General features: G+C 41.1%; 2 protein-coding genes across 8 annotated transcripts in view; both read right to left on the bottom strand.

The window, feature by feature from the left end:
• LOC116219513 overlaps positions 1–4,156 on the bottom strand; it is a 4,410-nt gene extending 254 nt beyond the window's left edge. The window contains exons 1-2 of the mRNA XM_031562830.2: positions 3,949–4,156; positions 1–3,587 (exon numbers count right to left, since the gene is read on the bottom strand). The exon at positions 1–3,587 is cut by the window's left edge and continues 254 nt beyond it. Coding sequence (XP_031418690.1) covers positions 37–3,354 — 3,318 coding nt within the window. The 5' untranslated portion in view covers positions 3,355–3,587; positions 3,949–4,156 and the 3' untranslated portion in view covers positions 1–36. The remainder of the gene's footprint in view (positions 3,588–3,948) is intronic.
• LOC105891280 (NACHT, LRR and PYD domains-containing protein 3-like) overlaps positions 1–20,328 on the bottom strand; it is a 27,168-nt gene extending 6,840 nt beyond the window's left edge. For 2 of the 7 annotated variants that reach the window (XM_031562822.2, XM_031562829.2), the window contains exons 1-8: positions 20,163–20,326; positions 17,227–17,296; positions 16,912–17,031; positions 16,606–16,725; positions 16,300–16,419; positions 12,834–12,909; positions 11,748–11,943; positions 8,501–10,307 (exon numbers count right to left, since the gene is read on the bottom strand). In XM_031562822.2, the coding sequence (XP_031418682.1) occupies positions 8,501–10,307; positions 11,748–11,943; positions 12,834–12,909; positions 16,300–16,419; positions 16,606–16,725; positions 16,912–17,031; positions 17,227–17,270 (2,483 nt within the window). In that variant the 5' untranslated portion in view covers positions 17,271–17,296; positions 20,163–20,326. Of the gene's footprint in view, positions 1–8,500; positions 10,308–11,747; positions 11,944–12,833; positions 12,910–16,299; positions 16,420–16,605; positions 16,726–16,911; positions 17,032–17,226; positions 17,301–20,162 lie in introns of all 7 variants that reach the window. The other 5 variants (XM_031562827.2, XM_031562824.2, XM_031562828.1 and 2 more) reach the window with 5 other exon arrangements.
• Between the last annotated feature and the right edge of the window lie 2,172 nt (positions 20,329–22,500).

The raw sequence follows: 22,500 nt of genomic DNA, 5'->3' as shown, positions 1-22,500 counted from the left end.
AGTTTCCTGAGTGAGTCCCCTAGGTGAAGTGAACCTCTAGTATGCCAGCGGGAATCCTTCTGATGACTGGTCACTCACCACATCAGTGTGTATGGCTCTGGAGGCCATGCAACATAACACAATTCCCCACACTTTGCGTCTCACTTTTTTCTTCACTTCATAAGGGCCGAACAGGTCCATGGTTGTGAATTCACTCACCCAGGCTTTTTTCCTCATTTTGAGAAGGGTCCCAGCCACTCCCTTGGTCCTTTTCTTGAGTGGCATTGCCTCCCACTTTGACTGACCTCTGGTCTGGCCCTTCTTCTCGCGCCACCTATGTGCAGCTCGCCCCACCCAGCCGATGACCTTGACCAGTTTGGACAACCTACTGAAGTTCCTCACTTCCAGAAGATTTTTGATTACCCAGCCAGCAGGTTTCCTTTTTGGAAGAGGAGGACTTGGGTTTGATGCAGTTCTTTCCTCTGGAATTTCATCTCTTAGGCTCTCCTGACGGGTCTGCGGGACAATTTTCTGGACAATTTTTGCTTGAGCTCTTGTCACTACAGCTGTGCATGCCTTCCTCTGGAGTTTGTTTACACTCTCCCTGGCATTAGCTGCAACCTCTCCAGCAGACTTTTTAGGCCACTTGTCTACTGGCCACTTCAGGAGGTCTGGTCCATTCTGCCACGTGGTCAGCTTACCGCCTCTACCTTCCTTGAACGCTTTCCTGAAAAGGATTGCCCCTTTCTGTTTGGCAGGTGTAACTAAGCCAACTGGGTCGTACAGTCCAGCTACTTGGCTTAGGAGTCCCCTAATAGTCAGCGGGTTAGGCGTCCCTGGTCTCACCTCCTGTTTGAGAAAATCCTTGCCATCACTCATCTTCTTTTTCCCTGCTTCACCTGCAGATTGAGTTGAATGACGGTTTGGTGCCACCAGACGGCTTACGTACCACTCTGGTCCTTTCCACCTCTGTTGTAACTGGGATGCCTCAGTTGTTGAACTCCTGAGGATTTCCTCATACTTGACAGCAGCTGTCCTCATGGAGCGAGCAAAGTGTGTTTTGGACTCGTGTGCTGCCACTTTTACTTCCTCAAACAAGTCGGGGTGTGCTCCGCCCACTGTCTTACCCAATGGACTTTCCCACAAGACAAGATCTCCTACAACTCTCAGCCTCTGCGGAGCGAGTCTTCCCTCTCGGTGGCTAATGAGGAGTTCAACTTCTTTTGGCCTTCTCAATTCCTCAAGCTCGACCTCTGGGAAGAATTTCTGCAACTTCCTAGGTTCAATCACTTTGTGCACTTTGGCAATTTCATCCAGGCCGTAGCAGACAAGTTCATGTGCCCTCTCTGTTCCTCGAGGAGTTTTGACTCTGACTTTGAGCACATATCTTTTAGTGTTCACCTTCATGGTCATTCCACCAACCCCGTGCACAACTAAGGTTATCTTCTCACTTTGTAACCTCAGCCTGTCAGCAGCCTTATGGGTAATGTAGTTAGTGTCAGATCCAAGGTCAACCAGAGTCCCAATCTTCTGCCCTGCATTTGCAGTGACCTTCATCAGCATCATGATGACAGGAAGTTCAGACAGCCCCTTTTTCTCTAAAAGCTCTGACTGGTCTTTAGCATTGCTGGTAACTGCGGTTTTGCTGGTGAAAGCCTTTTTGCACTGTTCTGCTAGTTCTGGGGAAAGTTCAGACAAGAACTCCTCTTGTTCTTCTGTTAGCTTGCTTTTACCTCTGCTGCCTTTTCCACTCTGTTCCTCACCCATTTTTAGTTCTCCTTTTGGGCAGAGAAAGTAATGGTGGTCTGGGGTGCCTCCTCCCTCTTTACAGTCTTTATTTCTGCATAGGAAGGTATCTCTGCAATATCCATCGTCATCATGGCATCCAAGACATTTTATGCACGCTCCCAGCTTTTCTAAGACAGATCTCTTTTCAGGTAGCTTCAGCCATTTAAACTTCCTACAGAAGAAGATTTTGTTTTTGTGTCCACTATCACCACACACACCACACACATCCTCCAGCTCTCCTTTCTCTGTGGTTCTTGTTGAAGCATATTTTCGCTCATATCTATTTTCTGGATGGTCTGATTTCTCCATCTTCTCCACAGTCCTTAGCTGTTCAAGCCTCTCTAGGATTTCTTCCTGGTTTTTTAGGAATTTTAAGAGCATGCCAAAGTGGTTGTCTGAAGTGACATCATTTGCCGGGTCGACCATAAACTTTAACCAGTCTCTTAATATAAAGTCAGGTAACTTACTCTCAATAGATTTTATTACCAGTGGGTTATTCATGGCTCCGGAGTTTCCCAGCTCTGTGAGATCTGCTAGGGCCCTCTCCACAGACTGTATGAGGTCAATGACTTTCCTTGGCTGGTTCCCCCTCACATGTGGCATCTTCTCCAGCTCCTCAAGGATTTCTATTGCGATGGTTGACTTGTTTCCATACCTGTTCTCCATGACTCGGAATATATCCTCAGCAGTGTTGTAGGTTGAAAGTCTGAGGTTCTTTGAAATCTTGTCCTCCACACTACCCAGGAGCTGAATTTTCTTGACTTCAGGTGATCCAGTTGGCTCTCCTTGCCTTTGTAGGCTCTCCCAGTCTTTCCTCCATCTGTGGTATTCTCTTTTGCATCCATTGAAGATGGGCAGAGTGGTTGGCTTGATCTTCACAATTGGTGTGGCTGGTGTGGGCAGTGCTCTCCCCCTCCCAGCTCCTGAAGCTTCTGCGGCTAGTGTTTGTTCTGCAATTCTACGTGCAGTGACGAATTCAGCTTTTCTATGTTCAAGCCTGTTGCTAGCCGTTCTCAGATTCTTGACTCTGTTGTCTAGCTCATCCTTTGATAACGCAGGGATCCATCGCTCCCAAGCTGACATCACAGGAGTGAGCTCCTTTAGCCGCTTCAGTAAGAGGGTCAGGTGCACTTCATAGCACTCCACATTAGTACTTTCCACAACTACACCATTTGCTTGATCAAAGGCATTTTCTGCTTCTAAGATTGCCATTTCGAGTTCATTTTTTCCATACCTTGACCACAGGTTCGTCTGGACAGTATCTTTTACTTCTTCAAATTTAGTTTCAGCTTCATTTTCTGTCCTCTTAATGTCACGCTCTTGCTGCTTTTCAAGCACTACTTCTTCTTCCTCCTCCTCCTCTGGCTTTTTAATGTCAGCCAGTAGTCCAATCCTGCAGTCATCATTGGCATCAAGCAGTTGTCTAAAACAGTGTGAGAGTTTAATGAACTCCTCCTTTAACTCTGCTTCAAGCATGCTGCTTACCCCTCTGGAAATGAAGTTGGCCTGTCTGGTGAAGCTGCTTTTTGCAGTGGTCCTCTCTCTTTTGAGCTCCTTGACCGTCTTCCCCAGCGCGTCTTCTGCCATCTTGATTCCCTCTGCGTCAACAGCTTGTCTCTGGATGTCTGAAGCCGTTTATCCTCAGTCCAGGCTGCTTCGCTTGGTTTTCAACTGTCAAGTTCTCAGGTGTTTTCTGACTACTCTCTGGCCCAACTTGAAAACGGCCTGGTGCATTAATCCCAAAGGACGCACGGGACAACTCGTTCCAACTCAGAATGATTTTTATTTCTTTTACTGGTTGGCTCATTTAGGTTGAAAACCTTAAAAACACAAAAAGTACAAGTTATACAAAAAATTCAAATACATTTCAAACAATTTCAGTACCAAGGCTTACAACAGTTGGAATTGCTGCAACAATCCCAACTAATTACAGAGTGACTGTTTAATGACTGCAAACAGTATGCAGCATAGGTGTTTAGGAAAAGCACTTCAAACATCATTGTTCAATTTATAATCCACAAAATATACTCAAACAAAAAGCCAAACTCTGCTGCCTGTATGCTGTGTGCTGCTTGGTTAGTATCATTACACAAATCAATCAACTTATACAACCATCAATGATTATAACAGCACGTTCAACAGCAAATAATCATCGCAATAAAACTCAACAAGTTACTGTACCAGTGGCTTCTTTGGTTGCACCACGAGTAGATCCTTTTCGTGTGTCTCTCTCTCTGCTGAAATGTTTGCTGGAGTGTTTACTGAGACCTCCTTTCCTTCTCAGGTGCTCCCACTTAAAATAATGAGCAGGCTGCACTGGCCTGCTAGTGGTGCATTGTGGGACTTGCAGTTTTTTAAGCACAGTCAACCGAAATGTTCATTTCACCTCAACAGTCATATTTAATAATATAATAATTATAATAATGATATTATAATAGTATTGTTTTCTGTTTATAGTTTCTTCACATTTAGACTTTTTAAATGTAGTATTTTCTAATTCTAGTGGTTGATTAGTCATGACAACGAACATATCGTCATACAAAATTGCCCCACCAGAAATTTCAGGCTAAAATCGCCACTGCTATTCATACTAAAATCTAAGCATTTGCTTTTTTTATGTGATGTGTCCTTTAGGATTTGTTTTTGGCGTTGATACAATCGTGAATAATTACTGTGTTTTATCAAATCTAAACTCTCCTGAGCAAGCTAGAGAGCTGTAGCTGATTATTGATTATTGGCTGCGATCCATATTTTTTAACTTCAACTTTATTTTGTCCCTTAAAGTCTGCAAAGAGTCTGCCCCAACTTTCTTTCCCCGACATTTACATTTATCTTGTACATAATCCATCCCCATACACCGGATATTTCAAGAGTAGGCTACAAATGCCTATCAATATGCAGTTGCAGGATGGGTGAACGACACCAAGATATGTTATCTGGAGACAAGAAATAGTGATCTCAGGTCATGTAAAAGCGATTTTTCAGCGATTATCAACCGTGTTATTTTAGTGGTGGTTAAGAGCATAGACATATATATGTCTATGGTTAAGAGTGCCAATATGGGTTGACGAGTTGTAGCTAAAGCCTTTAGTAAAGGGCAAGCTAGCTATTAGCACTCTAGCTTGCTCAGGAGAGTTTAGCTTTAATAAGTCACAGTAATTATTCACGATTGTATCAACGTGCTACATTTCACAACAGGTCAGTCATTCCCTAAATCTTTTGGAATAGAACGAAATAGTATATCTGGGTTTCTTTGGCGACAGTTATCATATCCAACAGCAAAACGTATCCCGGGCATTTTAACTTTCTGTGGGTTGTGACCGACGCACAGCTATACTACTGTGTCCTTGTTGGACACAAATATGGCAGCGCTTAGACACAGTGACGTCACATGGTACCCATGAATAGTAGTTGCTGAGCTCTCATTTAACGACGAGCACCACACCTGGAAGACTACAGTGTTTGGGTGAGCCGCTTTAATTTACCTGTGTAGAACGTTGCGTCGCATTAGTTCCGCTTTTGGCGCTCGGGTGTAAAATCATAATAAATGTATATATTTTTTTTATTTGGTCGGCACGGGGTGGCCACAGGGGTGGCCAGTGACATGTCTACGGGGGCACGGGCCACCCCAGGCCTCCGTGTAGAACCGCCACTGATACAATGCCTAAACAGTCAAAATAATTGGGAATACCAAAATGGTCGAGGTACAACAAGAGTTTCTATCGAAACTGCCTTTGTTGTGTTATTATTTACACATATGGAACTAAAGGCCATGGCTGTTGAATATTTTGTTGATTCCTGGAAGCAATTTCATGTTGCTAACTACAAGGATACTCAGAGAGTGTAGTCCTCTGCCAAGGCCAAATGCCAAATGCCAGATGCCATATCACGCAACGTCAGCAAAAGTGAAACCAAAAGCATGGATCCACCTCTTAATTTAGGTCTATGCCATAATTTACTGTAGCGGGTTCTTCCTTGGCCCATGCTACACCTTTCCACCAAGTTTCATTAAAATCAGGCTGGTAGTTTTAGCGTAAACATGTCTTCAGACAAACCGCACTGAAAACATAACCTCCTTGGTTGAGGTAATAAATGTTTTACTGCAGCAAATCTGTTACTTACTATTTAAAATGAAATTAGCTAGGCAAAAGTGACACATTCGACACTCAACCAAATATTTAGAGTAGTTTACAGTAAAAGGAAACTGAATTATGAAACAAATTATGGATTTCATCATTCATCCAATGTCTATTGTATGCAGGTACCTGTAGAAACATGAAAAGTAACGCAGTATTTGTAAAGCCATCAACAGTAAGTATTTTGAAACTCTTTGTGCTAGGATTGTGACTGTTTGAAGTGGCAGTGCTATAGGGCTGTCAACGAATATTCTAAATTCGAATATATATTCGAATAGTTGTTAAAAACAGAATTTCGAATGTGAAAATTAATATTGGAATGTAAAAAAAAAACTGCGGCAGCAGCGACGCGACTGTCTGCTATACGGCTCTTCAGAATGTTCCAAAAAGTACCGTTGATTTGAACGGGCCATCCCAACGTTCGCAGGTGAATATATCTGGATATTTCTCGTATATTGATATCTTGATATTGCTCGTAGCTTGACTATTCTCTCCCTTGTACGTCGCTTTGGACAAAAGCGTCTGCTAAATCACTAAATGTAAATGTAAATGTATTTCACCGCTGCGAAAAGATATTAACCGCTGTCATTGGCAACAGGTTTTGTGCTTCTAATTCACATCTTTCATATCATTCCGCAAGTAGTCCGGTCATGTAACGTAACAGACTCATTGTAATTTGAAGTCAGCAAGAAACTTAAAAGTTCTAGGCTATTTGCTTGAAGAAAAAAAAATTCTTAGCAGAAATCACGAAACGGCAACTAAATCATTAAAAGAGGTATTTTGGAGGAATGTCTTCTATCGTTTTTGGCAAGTAACCATATAATAAGCGGGATAATGTATTGTCCATCGGTCATTATCCAAAAATAAATCCCTTCAGGACGAAACAACATCTGTTCGCCCCGTCGGGATTTTTTTTTGGATAATGACCGACGGACAATACATTATCCCTTACATAAATTACCTATACAAGTAGTTATGTCTCGTTGTATTAATTTCCTGTTATTGCCGTGCCTAATGCGCAACCAGAAATTCGAATATATGTGTTTTTTTAAAGCGAATATTCGAATGTCATTTTTGAGCAATTTTGACAGCCCTACAGTGCTACAGCCTTTACTTTAGGGTAAGGGTTAGGATTAGCAATTTTACCTTAAAATAACAGCTTTAAAAAATTGGGAGGCCACAATGACGTCTATTATGGAGAATGGCCTCTGTGCCATTGCCATACCAGGGTCCGTAGGCATATTACTGCGCTATGTACGTTTTTGGAATACTACTCCCTGCCGGACTAGTAAGTAACATATTTGCTGTCTTGCGTTGTCTTGTGTTGCACTTGCTTGATGTTTGACTGTGTTAGGAAAGTTGTTGACTCACTAGTTTGTCATAGTGTCAAAGTAAGCAAATTTCAACAGGTTTCGCTAGGTTTAGCCGCTAGAATCTCGTTAGCGATTAGCAATTCTTCCGTTGTGCTGCTTTAAAATAACAGCTTCAAAAAAATGTTGGTGCTACGATGACCTTTAATATGGATAATGGCCTCTGTGCCATTGCCATACCAAGGTCCGCATATTACTGCGTTATGTACGTTTTTGGAGCCGCCAGCTTGAGAGGGGCGTGAGTACTATTTTCTGCTAGTAAGTAACTTATTTGCTGTCTTGCTTTGTCTTGTGTTGCACTTGCTTGATGTTTGACAGTGTTAGGAAAGCTGTATACTCGCTAGTTTGTCATAAAAAAGTAAGCAGATTTCAACAGGTTTCACTAGGTTTAGCCGCTAGCAAGACATCTCCTTAGCGATGTTAGCAAGCTTGTTATAACACGCTTGGATATTGATGCTAGTAATAAGTGCTCTCGCGTTGGCTTCTTTGTAATGTTATTGTGATAGCTATGTTGGCTAGCTTGCCACCCAAGTTCCACTAGTGTCAGGATATTCCAGGTTTTTGTAAGGTATTTAGCGATAGTTGACTAGCTGTGCAGCAGCGTTAACGTTAACTACTGTAACTACCTTAGAGTAACACTATGGAGTTTCTGGAGCTGCCTACTTTCTGCTGGACTATTCAGTAACTTATTTGCTGTCTTGCTTTGTCTTGTGTTGCACTTGCTTGATGTTTGACTGTTTTAGGAAAGTTGTTGACTCGCTAGTTTGTCATAAATAAAGTAAGCAAAGTTTAGCCGCTAGCAAGACATCTCATTAGCGATGTTAGCAAGCTTGTTATAACAGGCTTGGACATTGATGCTAGTAATAAGTGCTCTCGCGTCGGCTTGTTTGTAATGTTATTGTGATAGGTATGTTGGCTAGCTTGCCAACAACTTTCCTAACACAGTCAAACATCAAGAAAGTGTAACACAAGACAAAGCAAGACAGTAAATAAGCTACTGACTAGTCCAGCAGAAAGTAGCCCCCTGCCTGGCGGCTCCAGAAACTCCATAGTGTTACTTTAAGGGGAGCTCCATGCCAATTCCTCTGTTGTGGGGCTTTAATGAACAGATGCTATATTTATACATGCTGAATCCCCTACAATACTTTCAGTCATACTACAGTAACTTTGACTCTAAACAATAAATCGATAACAATACAAAATCTCACTCAAGACTGAAATACTCACTTCACACTTCTTGATGCTTCGACCACGGGCAGCATCCTTATCAGACCTACATCTGATCTGGCAGGTGATCCCCCTCCCCCATAATCCCCCAGGTTAAACTCCTCCAGTTCCTGGTCTGACATCAGCTGCACAAAGGCCAGAGCTGACAGCTGGGAGGGAGAGAGATCCTGTCTGGCTCCTTTTCCCTTCCTTAAGTAGCCATTGACCTCCTCCACCAGAGAGTGGTCATTCAGTTCATTCAGACAGTGGAACAGGTTGATGCATCTCTCTGGGTTGGGGTCTTCTCTGATCTTCTTCTTGATGTATTTGACTGTTTCCTCTGTGTTCAGTGAGCTGCATCCTGTCTGTGGCAGCAGATCTTGTAAGAGTTTCTGATTGGACTCCAGTGAGAGGCCCAGAAGAAACCTCAGGAAAAGATCGAGCTGTCCATTCTCATTCCTTAAGGCCAGATCCACTGCAGTCTGCTGTATGTCAAGAAGTTTGTTAGCACTGAGCAGTGAATAAAGCAGAGAGGTGTTGTGTTGTTCAGGCACATTGCTCTCTCTCTTGCTAAAGTGCAGAAACACATATAAAGCTGCTAGAAACTCCTGAATACTCAGATGAACAAAGCAGAACACCTTCCCCTGGAACAGCCCTGCCTCCTCCCTGAAGATCTGGGTACACATCCCGGAGTGCACTGATGCTTCTGTGATATCAATGCCACACTCTCTCAGGTCCTCCTCATAGAAGATCAGATTGCCCTTTTCCAGCTGCTGAAAAGCCAGTTTGCCCAGGGACAGAATGGTCTTCAGGTTCCAGAGTGCATCCGCATCACGATTTCCATACTTCTGACTCATGTGTTTGGTTTGTATGATCAGGAAGTGTGTGTACATTTGAGACAAAGACGTTGGAATCTCTCCACTCTCTGCTTTAGTCAGTATGTACTCCAGAACGGTGGCTGCCATCCAACAGAAGACTGGAATGTGACACATGATGTAGAGGGTCCTGGAAGACTTCAGGTGTGTGATGATTCTCTTTGCCAGTTTCTTTTTTGTGATTCTCTTCCTGAAGTACTCCTCCTTCTGAGGGTCATTAAAACCCCGGACTTCTGTCACCTGGTCAACACACTCAGGAGGGATTTGATTGACTGCTCCTGGTCGGGAGGTGATCCACACAAGAGCAGAGGGAAGCAGATTCCCCTTGATGAGGTTTGTGAGAAGGACGTCCACTGAGGCAGGTTCTGATACATTGTAGATGCATTCATTGTGCTGGAAATCCAGAGGAAGTCTGCTTTCATCAAGACCATCAAAGATGAAGGCAATATTGTATCTGTCCTGGTTGGAGAAGGCAAAGTCTTCTGTTTCAGAGAAGAAGTGATGGATGACATCGATAAGGGTGTATTTCTTCTCTTTAATCAAGTTCAGCTCCCGAAAAGGAAGAGGAAATATGAAGAGAATATTCTGATTGGCTTTTCCTTTAGCCCAGTCCAGAATGAATTTCTGCACAGAGACTGTTTTTCCAATGCCAGCAACTCCCTTTGTCAGCACAGTTCTGATGAGCTTGTCTTGTCCAGGTAAGGGCCTGAAGATCTCAGTACATTTGATTGGTGTTTCCCTCATTGTTATTTGTCTCTTAGATGCCATCTCAATCTGTCTGACCTCATGTTCAGTATTGACCTCTACACTTTCCCCCTCTGTGATGTAGAGCTCTGTGTAGATCTTATCCAGAAGAGTAGGGCTTCCTAGCTTAGGCACACCTTCAAATATTCTCTGAAACTTCTCTTTTAGACTATGTTTGAGCGCTTCTTGACATTTAGGAAACAGTCCACCTAGAGATAAATACATATGATTTAGTCAATCGGAGGGCATATGTAAGTGTGTTAAGTGAACACTTTGCAGACTTTGTCATATGCAGGGCAAGTGAGTAGGGTTGCAAAATTTCGGGAATATTCAAAGTTGGAAACTTTCCATGGGAATTAACGGGAATTAACAGGAATAAACTGGACATTTTGGGGTTATTTATACTGTATTTACCTTGTCATATATGACAAAACATGACAACACTACTTTTTGTTTTGTCATAAGCAGACATGCATGCAAACATTTCTGATACAAATTTTAAAAATTAAATGTTTTACTTAATCCATTCGTGAGTAGAACTTTAATGGATTATTTCATTGAACAACAAAAACATGAATGTTGAATAAAATAAATGTATTCCTTATGATCCCTCCCCAAAAAAGACCCATTCTAAATGTATAATGAAAGCATTTAGTTAAGCTGCTCAAGCCTCTGGTTTTAGCGTTTTTCGATAAGTCGCCCAACTAGCGCTTTTTTATGGTCTTCAACAGCCGCAAGTAATCGAGGTGATGGTGTACTTTTGTGTGGACAAACATACATCCTACTCTCACTGCTGTAATAAGTTAGCCTACTGTATACAAATACATTTGGTATTAAAATGAACATGGCTTCAGTGTAACAAGTAATCAATATGTTAGGTAATGATGAAGACGTTCAAAAACAACAGAAAGTCATAGGTTTACATTTCTGCCAGACAATGTTTCCAACTAGCTGCATCCAGGGTCCAGCTAAGCTAGGCTTGCCTAGTCTTGTTTTCAACTACATTTAAGTCCCCTGTTATAGGCTAACTTTTGCAAAAACAATTGTCAAAATTCCCGAGCTTAACTTCCCATGGAAAGTTTCCGCCCCTTTGCAACCCTAGAAGTGAGCACTTTGCAGCAGCACTTGAAGCCTTTGTCATAATAATGAGTGTTCAGGGATCATCATTAGTAACTGTTATGACAGAATATTCCTGTTTGAGAGCCATCGGAAATGATTGTTAATGGTAACATGATACTATAATATCTGGACACTGACTCCCATGACATCTACCATGTTAATGCAGTTTTACTTAAAGCACTTGAAGCCTTTGACAGTCACCATCATAATAACATAATACTATAGTATTTCTGGACACCGACTCATGATATCCTCTACGATTACATCTGTGACATGTCAATGGCAGTTTTACTGAGGGCTTATGGGAAGTGTTTCTTAATTTTCTCTGTCCTTACAGGAATTACAAACATAGACATGAATTGTGAACTTCACTGTTATTTTTCCTGCAAGATTTGATTTCACATATTAAAGGAGTAATTAAGTTCATACAGAACATAAAGATTTATCTTTGAAGTCTTCTATACATTTTGAATCAAGCCGCAATAACAATTTTTAAAGTTCAGTTACTCAGTGTTGAGTAAATATCTCACATTTCTCCAGCTGTTGAGCAATGATCTCCTGGTTCATGTTCCTCAGGATTTGCACTGCAATCTTCAGAGCTCCATCCCTGGTGTCTCTCTGGTAGTCCTCCTCATTACAAGGGGATTCTGGGTAATCATGAGTCAGGAACGACTTGAGTCTCTTTAGTTCATTCGTCATGAAAGTGATGACTTTGTGTTCAAGCTCCTGATAGCAAATCAAATCATTACATCAGTGATGAAAGAAACAGAATGAAACATTTGCCTAACAACTCTTACACACGTTTTCTGAAACTGTCAAATTTTTTCAAAATGCTTAACACAATTCACAAAACTGCATAAACGAAAAGTTTTTTCATCAATTACTACACACTAGAATGCCTCTAAAACACTGTTACGCTAAAGCTTTTTGCAGTTGTGTTACAGCGCACTTCATTCGGATGAAATCAGTGAAAATAGACTGAATATATGAGTACACAAACAGAGTGCTTTCACACATTTCAGTATTTTTTCCAGTTTTCCAAAAGAGAGCGTGCTTTTTTCATTTTCATTGCTAAAATGAACTAAATGCAACACAGCTTGCGGGAAGAAAAAGTTCATTAGAGAAAACTGAAATATTTCAGTAGTCAACATATAAATGCTAGGCCATTTATGGTGCAGAGGGCTCTAACAGTACTGTGAAGATGTCTTACAGTCCAAAAAAGCATTTCAAAGTGTTCTCTATTAGAACACATCTACCCAATATTTATAGCAGGCTGTGTGAAAAGTATTAAAAACAAGAATGATCCTGATAACAGGACACTGTGTGACCGTACCCAGCCTCTTATTGTGGTCATGTCACAGCAACTCATCAACATCTCAACCAATGTCCTCCTTTGGAACTACTAAATATGCCTTGCATTTTGAAAGGTAGTGCCTTAAAAAGGCACACAAGTGTTCAAGGTCTCATCATTGGTGCCACATGTTCAATTCAAAACTGAGTGAAAGGCTGAGAATTAGCTTATGGTTTTGTTGATTATGGGTCTTGTGACGCATACAAATCATTACTTAGTTTACAGAAGCAGCAGGCAACACACACACACACACACACACACGCACCTTGAATACAGTAGACAATTCTTTTCGATTAACTTTGCTGAAGGATGGATGAACTGTTTGTTCTTCCTGTTGGACACTGAAGGAAATACAAGGACAGCAGGTATTGGTCAACAAAGCATTTTCAGGTAAATATTTAAGCACCAAACAGCAACACTAAGCACAGAAGTAATATGTGAGGTATGAGACAAACATTTCATTGCCTTATTTTAATGATGCCTCATTTCTCTCAGATCCAGGTAAAAGTGACGAGGAGTCGTGTGCTGTTACAAAACTAGGTGTGAAAGGTCTGTCACACTGGACCCACACGTAGCCGTTGGAATGCGTTGATCCGGCAAGGTTGACGCATCCACATTCACTTTGAATGGGGTGACGTCATCCTTTGCCGAACTATATTGTAGCTCCGTTGGGTTCCGTTGCGTTGTGTTTCATGCGTTGCTTGCTGCAGGAGTCGAACAATGTTCAACTTTTCGAGAGGCAACACATGCAGCAGCCAATCGAATTGCCTTTCATGCATAACTGACAGCACAGGCGCTAGCCAATCAGATCGCGTTTATGCTCACGTCTGAAAAGCGGGAAGCTCAAAAAAAAAGATGGCGGACCAAACTCCGTAGATGGTCGTATTTGTACCTAAATGTTGTTTGTTTTACTTTTTATGCTTAGATTTTTTAAAAGTTACCTAGAAATAGACACTGTACAATGTAAAAAAAAACTTTATTGTCACTGAAAAATACGTCTGATAGGATTTGCGAGGTGTCTTTGTTACCTATCTAATGTTAGCTTGCTACTGACTAACAGCTTGCTAGTGGCGTGATTGGTTTGTTGACCTGTCAATCTCACTATAACGTCTCTGGTATCAACACAACCCCATGCACCAGACTCCTCCTCCGCCATCCGTTGGCGCAACGCATTCCGACGGAACCGTGTGAGCGCTCTGTTAGGGTCAGTTAATACAAAGCTGTGTTAAAACCTCACTTCCTAGTAACTGACACCAGTACCCTTGAGTTTTACCATCTTTGCAAGGAAATAAGCCTCTCGCGTCCAACCATGCAGTTTCACACTCAGATTTCAACACACTAGTGGACATTTAAATGAGATTATAATACAGGTATATGAAATCAAGCATTCTGATTGGTTGAGAGTGAGTCACGGGGTGTACTGTATTGAGCCATAATGTACTGAATTTAGCTGAGCGTTCCATATCAGTGCTCACTCAAATAACAGTAGATTTTGCGCGACCGTTAGTTGTAATTTCAAGTTTGATTTCAAGCTTGACAGTTACCAAACATGTTTAATGTAAAATTTTATAAAATAAGCAATGTGAATGCGAGATCTAGCAAGGAGACCTGGGATGTTTTCAGATTACGCAAAAATGTATGTCGATCTCCAAGCTAATCATCTATGGGGCGCCGTTTGTAAAATGTTGCACGTTCTAAAACCCTGCTCAGTTTTGGTACATTTAGCATTATCATATGGGGAAAAAAGCACAACAATATTCAAATGTCACTTTTTCAAACATTTAGAGAGATATTCATGTAAGGATAATGTTTGGCAGTAACACAAAGTTGTTGAATAATATAAATGTTTCATCTAAATGTAAATGTTATATATAAATGTAAATGTTAAATGTAAATGTAAATGTTAAATATAAACGTAAATGTTCAATGTTATATATAAATGTTAAATATAAGTGTTAAATGTAAATGTTAATGTAAATGCTAAATGTAAATGTAAATGTTAAATGTAAATGTAAATGTTAAATGTTCAGTCTACATGTCAGATTTGAAGACTGAACCTTACAATATTTACGGTAATTGGCTTTCATAGTTTTCACGTCACGTCAGAATTACCAGCTTGAGGGCAAGAAATACAGTCCACAGCTGTCTACCACTGGAATTTATACAGGAACTGACCATCTTTCATTCAAGATTATTTAATATATCCGCTTTAAAATTGTCTGACATAGGTAGTAAAATGCCAGACAGTTGTTGCTCGGTTGGCTGTTCAAATCGGCGAGGAGACAAGCCCGGCTGTTTCCAGCTGATTGTAGACGTCTTCTGGGTCAACTTTTCTCAGGCTGGCAGTAAAGTAGCCTTATTTTTGGAGCTTGCAATAAAAGCAGTAACCCTGTTTTGGTCGCCTCATTTATCAGAATAACTACCTAAAACGGGAATAGATCAAGAAATAAAGTCAAGAAACAAAGCATCAACACGATTAAAATTGGATTACCCGGTTTCTGCTCTGAGATTGCGACAAGTACCTAAGCAAGTAGGCTAGGCTACTGTATTTTGTCATCTAACTGGTAATACTACAATGCCAGTAGAAAATACTTGGGAAGATAATTTCAGTTGTCATTCGCCAGACCAGGTGGTTGTACTTGTGTTAACCAGGAAATTGTGTCAAATGATAAAGAACAGTGTTGGGTAGGCTAAAGGCTGCTAGCTAACAGCATGTAGCTCGCTATCTGGTAGCTAGCTATTAAATGGCAATCATCTTTGCTCTGATAATGAAGATGTTTATTAGTTTTCACCTTCCAGACGACATCGTTATGAACCCATCCCCTTCTGAAAATGTAATTACTATCTGTGCTTTTGGTAGGCTTTCAGTTTTTGAGGTGTGTAGGGGGACGGATTTTCTATTAGATAGATGTAAATATCTCCAAACTGGAGCTCAGGCAGGGACTTCTACGACGTTATAGAAATACAAATATCAGCGGGTGCAGTAAAGGGATCACAGGTTCCCAAAATGTATTTTTTTTCTAGATATCTCTGTCTGGCTATTGTGGTATGATCTGTGTTTGATGGCGATCGTAATTGAGTAGGCTGCACTGCTCGACGATGTCCACTGTTGGTCGACATCTTAGCTTTTGCCCGCAAGGTATCCCTTGAAGTGTGACTGAAAGCTATGAATTACCGTAAATATTGTAATGTTCTGTCGTCAAGTCTGACATGTATCTCTAAATGCTTGAAAAAGTGACATTTGAATATTGTCATGCTTTTTTTTCCATATGATAATGCTAAATGTACCAAAACTGAGCAGGATTTTTGAACGTGCAACATTTTACAAACGGCGCCCCGTAATCATCAACAAACTTTTGGTGCTAGGCTAACAAACTTGATGTTCAAACATGATGGGAACTATTTTCTCTAGGCTACTGAAATGAGATACACAACGTGTATAGTAGGCAGCCTACTATTCACTTACTATTTATAATGTCGCTGGCAACCGTATTAAAAAAGCAATAAGGTACTCGAGGCAGAACTGTATCGTCAATAATGTACTGTTCAAGGGTTTGTCGGCCCTCCGCTACGCGTCAAACAGTACATTATTGACGATACAGTACTGCCTCTGATTAGTACACCAGGGAATGGGTCTAGCGTATATCCTCTCCACACATTTAGGAATATATTAATGTCAAAGAGAATGCACAAAAGACTAACTCTGTTTCAAGATGGAGGCCTGTCCTTACCTGGGATCTGGATGACTTTGTCCCTCACTGAAGTTGATATAGTCCTCCTTTGACCGATCACTCTTCATGGACACACAGCTGGGTGCAGACGTGTTTGATCTCCCTTTCTGGGTTGTTGGTCTTTCAGTAAATAAAGGCAATAATGATTGATGATACAGTACTGCATCTCGTACCTTATTGCTTAATGAATTAGTACACCAGGGAATGGGTCTAGCGTATATCCTCTCCACACATTTAGGAATATATTAATGTCAAAGAGAATGCACAAAAGACTAACTCTGTTTCAAGATGGAGGCCTGTCCTTACCTGGGATCTGGATGACTTTGTCCCTCACTGAAGTTGATATAGTCCTCCTTTGACCGATCACTCTTCATGGACACACAGCTGGGTGCGGACGTGTTTGATCTCCCTTTCTGGGTTGTTGGTCTTTCAGTAAATAAAGGCAATAATGATTGATGATACAGTACTGCATCTCGTACCTTATTGCTTAATGAATTAGTACACCAGGGAATGGGTCTAGCGTATATCCTCTCCACACATTTAGGAATATATTAATGTCAAAGAGAATGCACAAAAGACTAACTCTGTCTCAAGATGGAGGCCGGTCCTTACCTGGGATCTGGATGACTTTGTCCCTCACTGAAGTTGATATAGTCCTCCTTTGACCGATCACTCTTCATGGACACACAGCTGGGTGCAGACGTGTTTGATCTCCCTTTCTGGGATGTTGATCTTTCAGTAAATGAAGGCAGAATGTTAATGTTCAGGTGTGATCAGATAAAAAAACAAAGGGTCTTGTTTACCAAAAATCTAAATCAGATGGTAGTGAATTAAACTGATAGGTTCCACACAAACAAATAAAACACACACACACACACTCACACACACACTCTCTCACATTCACACACACACACACACACTCCTCACCTTGTATCTCCATGTCTACCACCAGAGTCTCTATGTTGACTCATGTTGGAGGCAGAGCTGCAGTCACTTCCTGTTTGAGATACAGTACATGAAAAATATGATCTAATTGTGCTCAATAAGTAATTTGCTACAACAGCTGCTTAGAGTCTCTATCCAAAAACATATTATAAGATAATATATAATCTTTCATTTATATTTTAGAAGATTCAAAACAGCAATACAGATGTTTAGCTTCAATAAAATACCAAAACATACCATACTTCAATCAATACTCCTTCCTTTTTCTGATGTACTCTGTGTTCTACTCTTTCTATCAACTCACTTCAAAAGGGCAGCGATGGAAGTAAATGCATCTATGTCAAACTACAAATTACAGCATTTTCATGATTTCTACACTTTAAATTATTGATTTTGTTACTATAAACACAAGTCTACCAATGTACTGTATGTCAAACTGAAATGCAGCTATGTGAACAAAATAGTTTTGCATGTGCAAGCTAATTTAACACAAAATGTACTCAGTATGTAGCAGGAACCAATCAACTGGTATCTCCAGAAATCTCGAAGATATTGCCCAAGTATGACTTCACAAAACCTTTTTTAAAGAGAACATGTCATACTGTTTTCTGGTAGCCTACTTCTAGGGGCGAACTGGCCATCGGGGAAACCGGGGGAATCCCCAGTGGGCCGACGGGGTTAAGATGGTCCAAAATACCGGCCCACACCCGTTACCAGCCGGCCCTCCCTCTGACATCGCCGGCATCGCGAACTATAAGCTATACTTCATAGAACATGTATAATTTACTCTCATACCTCTAGTAAATACAAAACACTGACTGAAATATATACTACTCGTCGCGATCTGTATTCACACTCATGGTGCCTATTTTTTTTTATTTTTCTGAAGTGTCTTCTGAAATGTGTTCTTATGGACTTCGGAAGACCAACGTAAGAAAAGATCTCCACCTGATTCATGAACCCCTGAAAATGGGTTATTACACAGCCGAAGTGTTCTCAGCTGTGCGGATTGAGACCGTTATGATCTGGTAAAATAAGCAAGCTGGCGCTGTTGTCATCATCGAGATTATCTAATTTAACATGCTAGCCGTAGTCGCTTGCTTACAATCGATGAGCAAGCTATCCATGGTGGTAGTTGTAAAGAGGGCAATCTTATAATTTCTAATAACTTATGTCAAATAAGTTAACCAGCTAGCTTGTTATGCTAAAATCACTGTGTTACACACAACACTAACATTATAAACAATGTTACTATGTTATCTAGATTAGATTGGAGTGAGGTAATAATAACACATGAGTATACTGATATTGTTTTTTATTGTGACTATAATGCACCCGGGCCGGCAGAGTTAGATTAGGTTCTGTTACTTAACTTATTGTTTTGTTATGCACCTTCAACACCCCTACACACACACACAATCACACACCCAGCATGCAACACTACTGATACCACTGATGTTCACACCCCATCGTATGTTCTATTCTGTTCATTTCTACAATATAGTTCATACTAATTCTACCCTCTGATTCCAGTTTCTTTATTGTGTGGACATTCATGCCTTACGGTTCTGTAGTTATACGTATAACCATCTGATACTAGCCCAGAGTTAAGCATATTCATCTAGCAAACTATATCTACCTTGGAGTGTTACAATAGCCAGTATCATTTTATTCCATGTGTCCATCCAGGCAAATTGGTGGATCCAAATGTTATAAAAAAAAAACATAGATGATGTCATTTCTTTGTAATCATCCAAAATAATGTTAAGTGTATGGGTATTTTTCCAAGAAGGCCACTGACTGGTCGATACGTGCGATGCATTGACTGGGCAGCATGCCTTGTATTGAGTGGGCAGGTCTGACAGTAACTCCCGGGCCACTTTTCACCCCCAGTCCGCCCCTGCCTACTTCTCCTTGCCCAATAGGACTTTAGCAATTTACAAACTTGACTTCTGTTACAGTTGACGCTAAACACATTCATACTATAAGATTACCAGGTAAGAAGATACCCCTGTAAACTTGTAATGGCAATGTGGGACTAAGCCTTCAGCTCCAGTCTGCCTAGTGCAAGTGCTACTATAATGTGTGTTTTGAGGTTGCGGTTTGAGCAACACAACAGCAAGAGCAAATACTTTAGAAGTAATTTTATTCTACTTAGAAAACAACTCAAATTGAAAATCAAAAACAATCTTGTGCTAAGAAGTCCTACCCCGTGGCATGTGACACAAACACAGGTCTACACTGGTAGGCTCCACTCATCAAGAAGAAGCCCACTCATTCCCCCCTATGTGCAGCTCAGACAGTCACCATCTCTCTCCCCAGAAGCATGTGATCATGTTAATCATTCATATTCACCTCCAGCTACTCACAAACGCCTTTCTCTATGTCCTAGACTGTGCCAAAGTCCATGTATACACATACTTATTGAACTAACAGTTTTGTATGTAAACTATACCATGAAACAAGTACTTACTATTTGGAGAGAAACAAGTATTTAAACAGCTGAGCTGTAAGCCTTTGGCTATTGCCAATCAAAAGCACAAATCCAATTAATTCACCTGATCCTACCTTCCTTCAAACGATTGAAGTGAACTTGTGGTACCTGCTGTGTTACGTGTGTGAGTTTAGATGTTGAGAAACTGCGCTGTCAACATACTACACACAACAAATCTTAACAGAAGAACTTAATAGTCAGAAGACTTACAGCTCAGCTGTTTAAATACTTGTTTGTCTCCAAATAGTAAGTTCTTGTTTCATGGTAGAGTTTACATACAAAACTGTTAGTTCAATAAGTATGTGCTTAATGAGTTTAGATGTTGAGAAACTGCGCTGTCAATATACTATACAAAACAAACCTTAACAGAAGAACTTAATGCTCTCTAAACACCAGCTGATCTCCCCACTATATTCATACTTACCTACAGTACATATGTGGACAAACGGTGCTGGGTTTCAAAGCTCTCAGAAGTTGCATCTTTGCAAACTCCTCAAAACACCTTTGTCCTCTACGGTGGAAAAACAGGCTACTAAAGAGTCACTTCCTTATGACTTGGGTGTATATTTACAGCAATATATTCCATTGCAGAACACTTGAATCTGATTGGACGATCTGTTCTGTCTGTTAATCTTGTGTAGTGGTTTATAGTCATGTCCAGTGGAGGGATTTATAGTCTATCCATATCCAGACTCCATAGCTCAACTGAATGCAGTGGATGTGGGTTTAGAGACAGAGACAGACTGGAGGGTTTCAATCCAAAACAGTGACGGAATTAATTAAACACACTGAAAATACACATATACTGTATAGGCCTTCCAGACAAAATGTTGTTTATGTTGTTAGATTATTATAGTTTTTTCAAATCACATTTTTATCAAATGAAACATTTTCTACATTTATTATGATCTATACTGTAAAGATTATTCAGTGTTTATGATTTTTTTTCAATTAAGGTAATTAAAGGTAAAATAAAGTACTGGCCTCATCAGAAAGTGGGTACCAGTAGTACCAGAGTGATGGAGTGCCGTCACTACGGATGAGTATATATTCATACTGCCACATCAGTCAGCCTGGCTCTTTGCTATTGTGGTCAGGGTGCATGTTTTTTTTTACCTTGTAGACCAGGGGTCAAGGCCGGGTGAGGTCTATCTCGCTACAGGTGCCATATCGTTTTTGTCCACTAAAGGGCATTGAATTGCAGAACTGGGTCCCCACCTGTAAAGACCTTCCTCTGTTGTGTTTATGCATGTTGATGCCCACATAGTATGTAGAAGTATTATAGGTGACGTGTGGCTGTCTATCCAAATATTTTATCTAGTAGGGATTCCATAGTTGAGTCTAAGGGCCTCATTTACCAACATTTGCGAGCGCAGCGTAATCAGCGCCTTTGCCAAACTGCATATAGCGCACGGTGTGTTTCCGCATTTTGCGTCGTATTTATCAAACAAGAACCTCGTCGCGTAATCAGCGCCTAACCCCGCCCATTAGTGTTAATAGCGTGCTGCTAAAATAGGGAAGAAAGGGCCTGCGTGTTCCTGCCACCATGGATGATGAGTTAGAATCAGAATTAGAGCTTTTGGTTCACGAGGTTACAGCTAACTTAGACCCCGTCCACACTAAATATAGAAGCGCATAAATATTTTTCTGTTTAGCCCTTCTGTCCACACTAAAACAGTGTATTCCGACACTGAAAACGATGCTTTTAAACAGGACCGTATAGGTGCCTTTCCCTTCTGTTCAGTGTAGGTGCCTTAAATTTTGTGATTGTTATTTCATCCTTTTTACATCGCGATGCCAGCGTTACTTCTCCAACATTCCATCTAATGTTAGGAAGGGGACACTCTTTGTGAACATGCGTTTATTGTGGACAGGGACGTTTGGTTGCCATGGCACTGGGGGTAGCTTGCGCTCGAGAGGCTATAACATCAAAATAAACATGGAAGGTGAGATGAATATGCTGCTCTGTCTCTACAATTTACTTAGTTTAGTTAGTGTACTTCAGGAACAAGTTATTTTCCTGAATAAATACTCCTACGCAGGAGGTACACACACACACACACACACACACACACACACACACACACTCTCACTCACACACACTATCACTCACACACACACACACACATACATATACACTCACACACACACACATGCACAGGAGAATCTAATCCAAACAAATAACACACTGAACAATGGGGGGGGAACTTTTGACACCATGTTGAGATAAAAGGCGGTGGAGAGGACAGGCCTAGTTGTGCTAGCTGCCAGGAGGTGCACTCTTTCAAAGCTATTGTAATAATCCACTCAGCTCAATTTAACAAATACACAGACAGTCTCAGTGTAGCGAAGGGAGAGCGTGGTCACCCCACCCGGACTCAAACCCGGGTCTACAGGGTGCCAAACATGCGCTCTGACCGCCACCCCAAAGAGCCCGGCTCAATGGCATGGCAGCCAGAGAGCATATTTATCTCAGACACACCCACACGCGCACACACACACACACACACACACACACACACACACACACACACACACACAAACACACACACCCACAGACACACACACACACACACGTGCGCACACTCAGACACACGCACACACACAGACACACACACACACACAATAGGAATATAGAGGCCACTAAAATGGTCCTGATATTTCCCAAAGGAGATATCAGAGATATGTGTGTGTCCTGATATTTCCCAAAGGAGATATCAGACACCAATAATGTGATACACCAAACTACAAAGCCTATTGTT

The sequence above is a fragment of the Clupea harengus genome, chromosome 25 (assembly GCF_900700415.2).
Source record: "Clupea harengus chromosome 25, Ch_v2.0.2, whole genome shotgun sequence".
In the NCBI taxonomy this organism is placed as follows: domain Eukaryota; kingdom Metazoa; phylum Chordata; class Actinopteri; order Clupeiformes; family Clupeidae; genus Clupea; species Clupea harengus.
Note: the sequence above shows the minus strand (reverse complement) of the source record. Positions and strands in the feature narration are given on the sequence as shown.